Source organism: Acanthisitta chloris, unplaced genomic scaffold (genome assembly GCF_000695815.1).
Source record: "Acanthisitta chloris isolate BGI_N310 unplaced genomic scaffold, ASM69581v1 scaffold6904, whole genome shotgun sequence".
NCBI lineage: Eukaryota > Metazoa > Chordata > Aves > Passeriformes > Acanthisittidae > Acanthisitta > Acanthisitta chloris.
Genome location: NW_008669767.1, coordinates 63,132 through 75,857, shown reverse-complemented (window position 1 = coordinate 75,857; position 12,726 = coordinate 63,132). Strand labels below are relative to the sequence as shown.

The 12,726-nt window shown below is 38.5% G+C and overlaps 1 protein-coding gene across 1 annotated transcript in view; it reads left to right on the top strand.

Moving 5' to 3' along the window:
• Positions 1–247: 247 nt before the first annotated feature.
• Positions 248–12,726, top strand: part of NFX1 (nuclear transcription factor, X-box binding 1) — a 52,157-nt gene continuing 39,678 nt past the window's right edge. Inside the window, exons 1-5 of the mRNA XM_009073434.1 lie at positions 248–383; positions 1,968–3,017; positions 5,534–5,695; positions 8,182–8,259; positions 10,345–10,450. Of these exons, the coding sequence (XP_009071682.1) occupies positions 248–383; positions 1,968–3,017; positions 5,534–5,695; positions 8,182–8,259; positions 10,345–10,450 (1,532 nt within the window). The remainder of the gene's footprint in view (positions 384–1,967; positions 3,018–5,533; positions 5,696–8,181; positions 8,260–10,344; positions 10,451–12,726) is intronic.

Below are 12,726 nucleotides of genomic sequence, written 5' to 3'. Positions count from 1 at the left end.
TATAAGCCTAATCATTAGGTCTGCAATCCTAATGATAGAGTAGTTCAACTGGGAGGGACCTACGATGGTCTTCGAGTCCAACTGCCTGACTACTTCAGGGCGGGCCAAAAGTTGAAGCATATTACTCAGATTGTTGCCTCTTGGACACTGACAGACATGGGGTATCGATCACCCCTCTTGGAAGCCTGTTTCAGTTTTTGACCATACTCTTGGCGAAGAAGTGTTTCCTCATGTCGAGTCCGGATCAATGGGCTCAGGCCAACTGTATGATACTGAACAAGACCAAGTGCCAGGTCCTACCCTTGGGTCACAACAACCCCATGCAGAGCTACACGCTGCGGGCAAAGTGGCTGGAAAACAGATGAGCAGAAAAGGACCTGAAGGTGCTGGTTGACAGCAGCTGAACATGAGCCAGTAGTGTGCCCACGTGGCCAAGGCCAGTGGCATCCTGGCCTATATCAGAAATAGTGTGGCCAGGAGGACTAGGGAAGTGATTGTCCCTTTGTATGCACTGGTGAGGCCATGCCTCGAGTACTGTGCCCAGTTCTGGGCCACTCACTGCAAGGAAGACAACGAAGTGCTGGAGAGAGTCCAGAGAAAGGCAGCAGAACTGGTTGCTGGTCTGAAGCACAAGTCCTGTGAAGAGCAGCTGAGGGAGCTGGGGGTGTTTAGCTTGGAGAAGTCTCAGGGGAGACTTACCTTTCTCTTCAACTACCTGAAAGGAGATTATTGCTGTGTTGGGGGTCTCAGTCTCTTCTCCCAGGCAGCTAGTGACAGGATGAGAGGACATAGCCTCAAGCTGCTCCATGAGAGGTTCAGGTTGGACACCAGGAAGAATTTCTTCAAGGAAAGGGTTGTTAATAAGCATTGGAGGTGTTTAAGGAAAGACTGGATGTGGCACATAGTGCTGTGGTCTAGTTGACATAGTAGTGTTAGGTCATAGGTGGGACTCGATCTTGCAGATCTTTTCCAAACGGATTGATTCTGTGATTTTGTGGTTCATTCTTCCCTTCAAAGGGTTTAATATCCAGAGTCTTTATTGAAATAGTTGGCCGTCGAGAGACCCAGATAGCATTAGCCTTTTGGAGAGTCTGTTGTATTCACAGCCTAAGTGCTTGAATATTTCTTTGAATTGCCATGAACCAGGAATAAACTGCACATGGCCTACCATGCAAGGTAACCTACCCAACCTGTAAAATGGACACTACCTCCATGGGATGTTAGAAAGCTCTTACTTTTTTCACATTACTTTGTTAGGACTTAAACACGTCTGCCACCGTCAATTAAACTGTCCCTGATACAGACCTAATAATTCCTGTTGCAGGCAATGCTGGCACAATGTTGCGGGAAATCAAGCAACATAGGACTTCTAATGTGTACCTCTTTCTTTTATCTAGAGACATGGAAATTACAGAAGATGTCTGAAGTGAAGCATGACTCATGTTGATGGCCTCATAACAGAAAAATAAATTTGCCAAGCTGCCCTGGGTAGTCCCTCTATCGTTTAATATGTCTGTGTGTAGAACAGTGTAATCAGAGTTCATGCAAACATTTAGTATGGCTACTTTTAATTTATATTCAAAGTTCTGCACAATACTAAATTCTCAGATATTTAAAGCACCCCTTTTTCTTCAGGTTTGTGTATGTATGTAAACATGCTAGGAAAAAGTTCAGATATTAAACACTGATTATCAGACTTGCATCTCTTGTACTGCTTCAAAGGTTTTTCTTCACCTTGTAGTTTTATATTCTTAACTCTGGATATCCCAGTCTTTCTGTAAAGATGACAAGAGAAGGTAGATTTTACAAAGCAGTGTATGATTCAGTTCTAATTTCTGGAAACTTGTTTGTAGTTGTGGGATTGACTGAACTTCTGGACCTTTGCATGTATGGTAATTTTGCTGAAAAGAAGTATTTACTATTTATTTAATAGTTTCATACAATTGTTCTTATTTTTCATTTTTTAGGTACATTGAATTTCAGTTCTGATGCTGCTGATTCCATTTCAGGAGAAAGACAACCTACAGATATAAACTGGATAAATAAAGACAGGAAAGACTCTAACAGTAATCAGAGTAGAAGTAATTTATCATTTCCTAGTCTGTCTTCTGAAAGAAGTACAGATTATGAAAGCTCTTCCACAAAGCATCATGACTTTTGTAATCCAGAAAGTCAGTATGGGAATTCTGAAGATATCCACCAATATTTTGGTACCAGTAAAAGTTTGAAGAATCGCAACTTGCAAAGCCAGAGATTACACAGATCAAGAAATGATAGCGCATGTACTAGGAATAAGATAAGGCAAAGTACTGCTGATGCTGCTGCAGGTCCAGGAATTTCAGATGCTGCAATAGTACGTGGTAGAAGAGCACCTCCTAGAGGATACAATGATTTTCTCTCCTCGGAGAGTGACAGGGAGGTACCTAATGCAGACAGCAGAGGAGCAAAACCAAAGAAAACTCATCTGATGCACGCACCTGGGAGAGCTTTCAGGGAGAAAGGGAAGCAACTACATGACCGTGACAAGAGAGTGAACTCTAAACAGAAAGTAGAGCTGTTTGAAAATGTTCAGTCTTTGGATCTGACACAGTCTGACTCTTCAGAATCATCTGTTGGAAAGGCATTCTGTGATGCACCTGTTGGTAGTGGGGATGATCAGAAAGGCTACAATTATGTAAACAAAAGATATCCCCGGAAGCCTGTGTGGAATAAACCCCCAGCAGAAAAGGAGTGTCAGAAAAGACATGATTCTCACCGTAGTAAAAATGCAAAGGTAGGTAAGAAGTCTTCTCTTGCATATACACCAAAAGATAGAAATGAAAGGAAGAAAGAACTCCCTGTTCACAAAAATGGTGACAACTTGACCGGTGAAATCAGGCATCAGTTGTCTGAGTCTGTCAGATTGAATGGAAGAAAGTTCCTGCGGAAGGGGGATCAAGCACCTGCACTTCATTTCAGCTGGACCCAGTACTGGAAGAAGCAAAGTGATGTACCAAAAAACAAAGAAACTCATACAGGTAAGCTTTCTAGGTTGTCCTGTACTCCTCTGTTATAAAGACAGATTCTTGAATAATTTAAACTGCCTTCACATTTGAGTAGCTGAAGAGGCTTTTTTTTTCACATTAGATCAGTATCAGGGGTAGAATTAAATGTGAACACATGGCTTCTGAAAGTGGCCATGTTCTGTAAGTCTACTAGGGAAGAACAGATTTTATTTGAAGTTTTTTCTGTTTCACTGCAAACCTGCAGATGATAACCTGGTCAGGTACCATGTTAAAATATGTATGTTGTGGGGTTAAAATTCTGGGCAATGGGACATGAGATGGACAATGCTAAAATTGATTGTTGCAGAGTAAGTTTTCTCATGTTACATGTAGCAGTAGGAGAATGCCGGAGAACTGCATTCTGCTAAGTGATTTTGTGCTTTTTTGTCTGCAGTGGTAGTATCAAAAGGCAAACAGAAACAGAGGCAATCTCTGGATACAGTTTTTGGAAGTTTGAGAATAGACACATTGACTGTTTACAGTGTAAAGCAGACCTAAAGGTCTTGACTGTCTGAATTTTCTGCCAACTCATACCATTAATGACTTAAAATATTAAATGGAAATCAGCTGAATCTCTTCAGTGCTATGGTGCTGCTGTTTCAGCAACAGCCTAGGTAGCTTTTTCTTTCTGTTTTAGATGAATTGAAGTGTGCACTTAAGTGTTCAGAGGTAATAAGGAGGGATAAACACCAAGAATTGTATTACTCCTCTTTTTACAGAGCATCTCAATCTTTTCTTCAGCTGCCCAGAATGAGAGATGGGTAGACTAGTTCCTGTTACGTTACCTGTGGTGTCAAATCTATTGAAAATTTTGCTACTCAGCATCTCTTCTATTTCAGAGCTGAGAAAGTAGTAGTATGATTGGGAAGCATATGATAGCTCTAGTCACAAACTTTGTTTTCTTAGGAGAAGCTTAAGGATCAAGGTCCTCCTTGATCCATTCTAACCTAAATACATTAACTTTCGTGCTCCTGGGTTCTACTTGAGTCATAAAATTAAAGCTACCTCAGTCTCTGTCTCAGCATTTTTATTAAATGAAAAATGTCATATGCAATAAGCAGGAAGAAAAGTAGTAGTCTTTTACAGTGACCTTAAGGAACTTCCCTCTCCAAAATGACAGTCTTTGTTTGCATGCTTTGTTGTGGAGCTATTTTGGAAACAGTGTCTGCCTCTGTTTTCATGGGACTGAGTTTGTGCTTTTTAAACTTTCTATGGGATAGCCATAGTTTCTGAGTGTGGTATAGTTTTAGTCTTCTGGAGAAAGAAGTACGTTTTAGGTAAGGATGCTTCCTTTACAGCAGGTAATGATTACGGAGTAACAAACGTAGAAATGATTGTTAATTCTAAATCTTGTGGTGCTTGATACAAGTGGACCAGAAAAAAGCTTGAAAACCCTACTAAGGAGGGCAGGCAGTGTTAACACTTAAAAGTTTGCAGGCAGCCATGAGTTTTCTGGCAGTCATGTGTGGTACAAGCACATTTTGAATTAATGTAATTTTCTCTTGTTATTTTCATTCTTCTCCCTTCATTATGTATCCAAATTTTCCTCGTATTGACACAGTCTAAAAATGGTACATTTCTACACTTTGCGCTTGTATTCAAGATATTTAAAAATTCTGCAGGGATTTCTAAGGTCTATTTTGTCGGAGGTATAGGCTGCGCGGGGGAGCAAGTGGCCGACTCAGTGTGGGTGATAAAGCGAGCTTCCCTTTTATTATTTACAGAAGTGATTCTTTCATACACACCTATTATAAGCGCCCACTTATCATTGGTTAACTGCTGTTACTAGCCCACCTTACACACAGCATAATTGGTTATGAACATATCAATCATAAGATGCCCCAATCATTGCTCTCCACCTCTAACCATCTTCAGCTCCTGCATCCCACAGCCAGGAGCTGCTTATCTTGCTACCTCCTTTCTCACATTCCAGCTGCAGCTGTGTCCTTGAACAGCTCAGCTTGCAGCTTGCTCAGGCCCTGCTAGCAAGGCTGGATTGCTCACATGTCCATTAGCAATCAGAAATTCTCCCACACTATTTGGTAGCCTTATATCAATGGGAAAATGAATCTGATAGAACTGAAGTTATGTGGTGCCTTTGTTATGGTTGCACATCTAACTGTTTTCAGGCTGTATTGATTTTCATGTGGAGTTCTTGCTTTATTTCCAAGACTCTGTACTTTGACTGTTTTTCCCCCAGTAATTCCACTCCTAAAGTACTCACTTTGCAAAGGGCTTATTCCCATAATCCAGGTATTTTAAGGTTAGTATTTGTCATGTGGTCTTCCAGGAATACTCAAGAATGGGAATTGAAATTAATTGTGGCTGAAGTTTCTGTAGTTAAGAGCTTTTATCTTCCTGGTTTAAACTTTATGTACAGATAAATTTCCCATATAAAGTGATTAATAAAATCTCAGACTTCTGCCAGTCTCGGATTTTGTTTCTTACCAGCTGATGTTTCATGCACAGGTAATATATTTTTTTTGCAGGGTCGTTGATTGAGCAGCTGACCACAGAGAAGTATGAGTGCATGGTGTGCTGTGAGGTGGTCCGAATAGTAGCCCCAGTGTGGAGCTGTCAGAATTGTTACCATGTATTCCACCTGAATTGCATTAAGAAGTGGGCACGATCACCAGCTTCACAAGCTGAAGGTTGGTATTTTCTCAAACATATATGTATATTAAAAAAAAATAAAAATTTTCTCTCATATATATGTAATAGCCAAGTTCACGTGTATCTTGTGTTGGAGAACTACTTAGAAGTACTGTTTAAGGTAACCAGTGCTGTGACCTGACTCTGAGGCAGGACAGCCAGGTTCGTTTTTAGAGCATCCCTTGGGGTGGATTAAAGCAAAATGATGCTAGATGACTGATTAAACAGCAAATTTTATTTGAACAACTGCTTTGAAACCATAACTGGAAAAAAGCCTAACAGATTGGAAAAGGGGTGTATAGCTGTTCTGAAGTGTATGATCACCCTAAGAGCAGAAAAGTGAAAAGAGAGAAATTGAGAAGAGATGGGATATCACCACCCATGACTCCAGCAATGCATGGGTGATTGCAGTCTGTGGCTGTGATGTGCATTCCTGATCTGTTGGAGGTGGAGACCTGTGTACATGTCAAGAGCTGTTTCTTTTATAATCCTGATTCTTCCAGTAAACACCCCAATACCTTCTCCAAAAGGAGTTCTGGGCATGCACAGTTTTCGTTCTGGAGGAATCTCTGATGGCATTGGTTGGGGGGTGAGTGTTTGTCTGTGTTCAGGTGTGCCTGAAGGAAGATTCTGAACAAAGTTTCTGAATAACTGTTCCTGAGTTTTGTGGCTGCTTCATGGTGGCTCGCAGTCGGACGAGAAGCCACGTGGAAACCTGCTCCCCTGCCTCTACTGGATCTGAGGCCCAATGGCAGTTTCCCCTTCAATTCTAAAACTGCTTGTTTAGTGCAAGATTTAGCCTCAAGGTCCACATGGCTCACTACAACCAGTAAGCTGTAAACAAAACAAGCTTAAATCAAATTTTTTTAAAGGTTCTTTTTATGCTTTGTATAATACTTGTAACTTAATTCTTTCTAATATTCTAACTAAAACTGATTTCCAGATTTGGATACATGAGGTCACTCAATGAAATCAGTGCATCAAGATGCAAAACTCTGTAGCTGTGTTTTTACACACTAAGAAATATCTTATCCTCTCTCATTTGTACTTCACTGAGCAGTCAAGCACTAGAAGCCCTTTATGTATTAGTTGTCTGCTTTTACTCTACCACTTTTTAGTTCTGTTCTCAGGTAAAGTACCCACGGGACAGTTTTTACCAGTAGCTTTTGGCACTTCTCTCTGAGGTGCTTCAGTTTGTAGCAGTTGAAAGGAAAAAAAATGTTGATCAGGAAATGCAGATTGGTGTTGAGCATATGAGACTATACTCTTTGTGCCACTGCCCTACAGCTGCTCAGCCCAGAATTGTACAGATCTTTGCAGCAATCTTGGTGACACAGTGATATGAGTCAGGGTGATGAGCTGTATGAATAGGCATGAGGTATTGAAAAGAATAGACATGCTTTAGATTTGCATTTCTGAGAGTGTCGAGCCAGTCTGTAATTTGGATCATTTCGAGTTCATGAAAATCATTACCATTTTGCATTCTCATGCTGAAACTAGGAAGTGTTGAATCTGATTGATAGCAAACCTAGGTGTGCCTGTCATTGCAGTGCAACTGTCTTGTCATTGCAATTGGCTTGTTATACATAGTTTCCTGTTTGCAATCTGATTTGTAGCATAAAAATATCATAAACCTTGGTCAGATTTCTTAACTGTGAAAAACAGTTCTAAAATCACAGCTTTATTAATTTACCAGCACAGAATTGATTGACTGAGAGAGAAAATGCTGACCTGTTTGTGTTTTTAGTATCTATATATTGATGTAAAAACCTCTGTCTCTCTTCTCTCTGCACCACTTTGTGTTCTGTAGTGCTCTCACAGTCATTCGTAGCCAGGTATGTACTGAATTTGGGAAGCATCTTTAGTGTCACTATCCTTACACTTAAGTTTTTCTGTTACTGCTAACTAGCACCCTCCTGACACACAGAAGCAAGAAAACTACTATTTAATAAAATATCAACTTGAAGAATTATGTTCTAGACAATATCTAGGTATTACCAAGCTTGAATTAATAAAGTAGGTTATTCTGGTTTATGTAACACTGGTTTATTCTGGACATGAAGCAACACTGAATGGATTTTCTACAAGACACTTAAACTCATGAGAGGATAATGAAAAGGAAAATACAGGTGCTGCTTTAGGCTAGGTAATTATATCTCTCTCACCAATTTCCCACTCTTAACACTTTTTTTCTCATATCTTTAGATATGGTGAAGACTGTCTGTATTCTAGTACTGCTATGCCTTAGGGCACATGATAATAGGAAAACTGACATTTCAAAGTTTGGTTTTGTTTCTATAAAAAGTTGCAACCCAGTTGATCTTGATACTGTATGAAGTGCATTTTTATTAACCTGCTTTCTCACCACTGCTGAGTAAATGGAAGGCAATGGTAGGAAAAAAAGCAAAACCACTTATTCTAGACTTGCAAATGAGCTCCTTTATTTACTTCAATTCATTTTTATCTTTTATGTTTGTATCTACAGATGGTAATAGTGGGTGGAGATGTCCAGCTTGTCAGAATGCTTCTATGCAAGTTCCAAAAACTTACACTTGTTTCTGCGGTGAGTTTCTCGCTTGCTTTGCAAAGAAAAACAATTCTGTCATTTTGACTCTTTTTTAATATGAATTTCAGTATTGGTGCCTGTTTGCTTACATGCTTAAAATTTAACCTGATCTAAAACTTTTTTGACACTGAAAGGTGACTTGACAGAGGATCACTTAAAACATTAAAAGAAAGAAGTATTAAATTCTAAGTGAATTATTTTCATCTCACTGTGTAAAAATAGTGATTTTTTTAGAATAGTAATAGATTTGGGCTGGTATCTTAAAGGCTTTCCTTCTGTAGAAGCAATGAAGTAAGGTCCATGTGTTATGTCTTTCTTTGTGCCAAGATACACCAAAGTAATACACAACTCAAGCATAAAACTACCTAAATCTTTAAACAGTAGTAATTTTGTCATCTGTGTTGTTCAGGGACACATATAGGTTAAATAGAAAAAAATATCCAGACTTTTCAGGCCTTTATGTAGATGCATGTTTAATATAAAAGGTAAATGAAGTGAGTACAACATTGACTAAGCCATAAATACATGACAGAAAAGGAGAAATTATGTTACTTAATTGCATACACAGGAGTAAGTTTGTTTGGGATTTATACTTCTGGATACATGCTGATTTCATGTAACTTTCTCTTCCTTAAATCAGTCACTGGAAAGTTTCGCCTCACTTTCTACATAACAGTGTTTTGAAATTGTGACAGGAACTGGGTGTCAGTAAATTTGCCCTAAAGAAGCTAGACATGCTGAAATAAGAAACAATTTTATCTATCTTTTTGTCTAAATGTGTCAGTGCGTCTGTTAGGAACAGTGCAATGCAGGTAAGACAGAGGTTTTTGTATGACAGTGTGTAAAATCTTGTGAGTATAGGGATAGGAATTCCGTTAGAATGACTTGACCATGAATATATGTTTTGATCAAATGAGAATAAGACTTCTTAAGACAGGTCATCTGTCTGTTAAATAGGAAGGAAAGCCCGAAGTCAAAGACCGTTTCATAGTCTTAGGAGATCTACAGTAAGAACCCTAAGTTGTCCACAGGATCATTATTTGCAGAATACCATGTAGAGCTTAATCTTCTGTAGATAATTTTGCATTAATCATAGGTAATTTGGACATCATCAGTTGCTTATGCCAAGCTATCTCCTGTTTGATACAAAATACTATGTGCTGAGTGTGGTTAAGCATGACTTTTTTGAAAGTTTTTTTCACCCTTTCATGCACAAATGCCTAGCTTGTTTTTCTTCTGTAGCCTCTCATTTTTGGGACTTTTCTAGGTACTCAATTAGTTTGATTGAAACTCAGGTGAATAAATGGCAGCGATCATGTTTATTCATATTTTCCTGATTAACTATGTGTAGAATATGCAAGGTATGCTAGAAGAGTTGAAATGATATAACTTTGTTGCCAAGAATACATTTCCTTGCTGCAACTCAAATTCATAACATTGACTCAGTTGTTTCACTGTTAATTTAATTCCTCTCTTGCTAAAAGCCAAGAGCGTGTTAACCATGGCAATTAACTTTAACCCTGATGATCATCTCCTGTACTTAGAGCTTTGAGATCTGATAAGTCTGTCAGATTCATTAAAATATGGTTTAGTGCTTATCTGAAATACAGAATACTTGAAGCTAATGTACTTCTTGTTTGACTTCCTGCTGCATTCATCAAAATTCATCAGCCTTAAATGTTTAGATCTTTTTTTTCCAGCTGCATTGAGACAGCAAGGGAGTTTCACCCTTTAATTTTCTTACCTACTATGCAGCCCGACCAACTAAAAGGGGCTTTTAATTTTAATGTATTTTGTCAGCTAAAATTAATGCAAAATACCAGCTACATATGTGTCTGCTGACTGAGAGTACAGTAGGAAAGCATCTTCTGGAGCTTGGTATTCCAGTGGTACATTATTTTAAAGAAGTAGATTATATATCAGCCCTGAAAGTACAGAAAAACATAAACATCTGTGTTGTTTTGTTTTTCAAAGGAGACTACTGCCAGTATTGAAAATACAGCTTTTTCTTTTTGGTGTGATATTTTTCACAAATTGAGTCTTCAAAGCAGTAAACATCTTTTTGTGTTTGATGTGGTTTAGGTAAGGTGCACAACCCTGAATGGAATAGAAATGAAATCCCACATAGCTGTGGGGAACTTTGTGGAAAGAAGAGACAGGGTTTGGACTGTCCACATCTTTGTAACATGTAAGTAAATGTTTATCACATGAATACTGAAATGTTTAAGAGAAAATTTCTGAAGACATATTTTTGACTATGGGTTAGAGATTTATGTGATTTATAGCTCAGCTGAAGCCTGAAAGAAATGGAAGCTATTTGTCTTTATATGCCTAAAGTGAGTTCATATGAGAGCATGAACAGGAGGTCAACAGTAGTTGTAGCAACATTTCTGTCATATTTTAGGAACTGAACCAGCTGTCTGACTTGGTTTCATGAATTTTCCTTGAAATAGTGGAATAATAGTGAATAGAAGTAGTTTTAAACATGCATCCTGTTGACCACCAGAAGTTTTAGCTGCTGCTCTGCATGTAATAGTGTTTGTATATCTTAATTTGAGAGCAGTGCTGCTTGCTTAAACTGAAAGACCACATCTTTCCTTTGTTTCTTTTTCCTTTCTTTGGTTTGTAAACTGTTGAGGATAAAAGTGGATTATATATAGTTATCTGTTTGTTGAGACCACCAGACAGTTGAGCCTAAATCCCTCATGGAGATCTCAATCAGTAAACATAACTCAGGTTGGTTTAGCTGACATTTATTAGTATAATTCAGTGAAGAGGGGCAAAAGAGAGCACCTCTCTTTTCAGTTTTTGATGGTTTTTTCTGCAGTGTGGTAGTATTGTTAAGATTAACAGTATTGGGTGATCTTTTTCAATGTATAAATATGCTTGCTAGTCAGAAAAATAAATTATATGTTATTCCTAGTGCTTGGAACAACAATCTTCATTTTTCATGTGTGGAAGTTGGTCCATAACATCTGTTTGTATTTCTGTTTTGAGAAACCTTTACTAGTCAGAAGCAATTGTTTCTGCTCTTGGTAAACTGTCAAAAGTGTAGTCATTCCAACAAATAGATTGTCATCTGACACTTTTTCCAAGGTTTGCTAAGGCTCAGATCTGTACTTGAACTTTATTAAGAATTTTGGTATATTTCAACATTTTGTTGAATGAAATAATATTTCTTTACTCTTCAGTATTTCTTTCCCATGTGTGAAAATGTTGTATTAGATTTCTTTTCAGGATTAGATTTCAGCTGTATTTATGTATTATGTATTTATGTACATAGCTTTGTATTATATTTCTTACAGCAGCTATAGTTGTTTTCTTAATTCATAGAATTCATGCTTGAGTCATGCTGGATCCTCTTTGCTGTGGTTTGCAGGGTAAAACAGAAACACAGATAAGCTTGATGTACACTCGATGTATCTGATACCCTGAACAGAACATTGATTCTGTTGGAGAATCAGCTGCAGGCCTCCGTCTCAGGAGAGGCATATGTTCATGGAGTTATTTTTGTCCAGTCAAAAATAAGCAGACTTCTTAACTAGTTTGAGAACTCCCTGACTGCAATTTGCTGCCTGGCAAACTTAGCTATAGTGCTTGGAAGAAGCAGATGTTCTTTCCTGCCCTAGTCTACAGCAGAAGCTTAGTCTTTGGCATTCTCTTCTGAGAAGTCTTCTGAACAATGGTGGCAATATTGTGCTGTTGTGGACACTATGAATTCCTAGTTCCTAGTAGGCTGATCTGCATCAAAAGCTGTGAATATTAAGAGTAAAATTTTCAAGTCCCAATTTGTGACCAATTTAAGTTGTAGCATATTTAAAAATAAAGCTCACATATATAAAAATAAAGCTGAATAAAAATAAAATAAAAATTCAGCTCATGTTTCACTTTACTAAAACCATACTGAGATCACACAGTCCTAGAAGTAAGGAAGCAGTAGGGAGGCAGGTCATGATAATGGATCCTTTGGCCTCTGACAGAGTTCATCTGGATGAATCCTTGTTATGAACCCTATTCGTTGGTGAGGCTTGAATCTGAGCCTTGGAGACCCTGCTTTTGAGTCATGGGATTCTTGCTTTGTTTCTTATCTTTGTGGCTATTGCATCAACCATCAGAGTACGGGAGATTTAGATGCTTATAGCTATCCCTTGCTCTTTATATCAACATGATTCATGCAGTGCCTGCAACAGAATCTGAATTGCAGTATTGTCTGAGTTTGTAAACCACGCACCATGTATTTATACTGCAGCTATTTGGTGTGATGCTACCAAGATAAAACAAGCATCATTCTCTTTTCTCCTGATATGTCACATCAGAGGAACATGGTTCTTACTGATTTTGCGTGAAGATGCTTATATTTGCTCCCTCTGCCATGGAGATGAAATGTGCAGAGTACAGGAGGTGTTGTAAGCAAGCCATTGTACTAGTGGTTGGGGGTCCCACCTCCCTCCTGTCTGCCTTCTG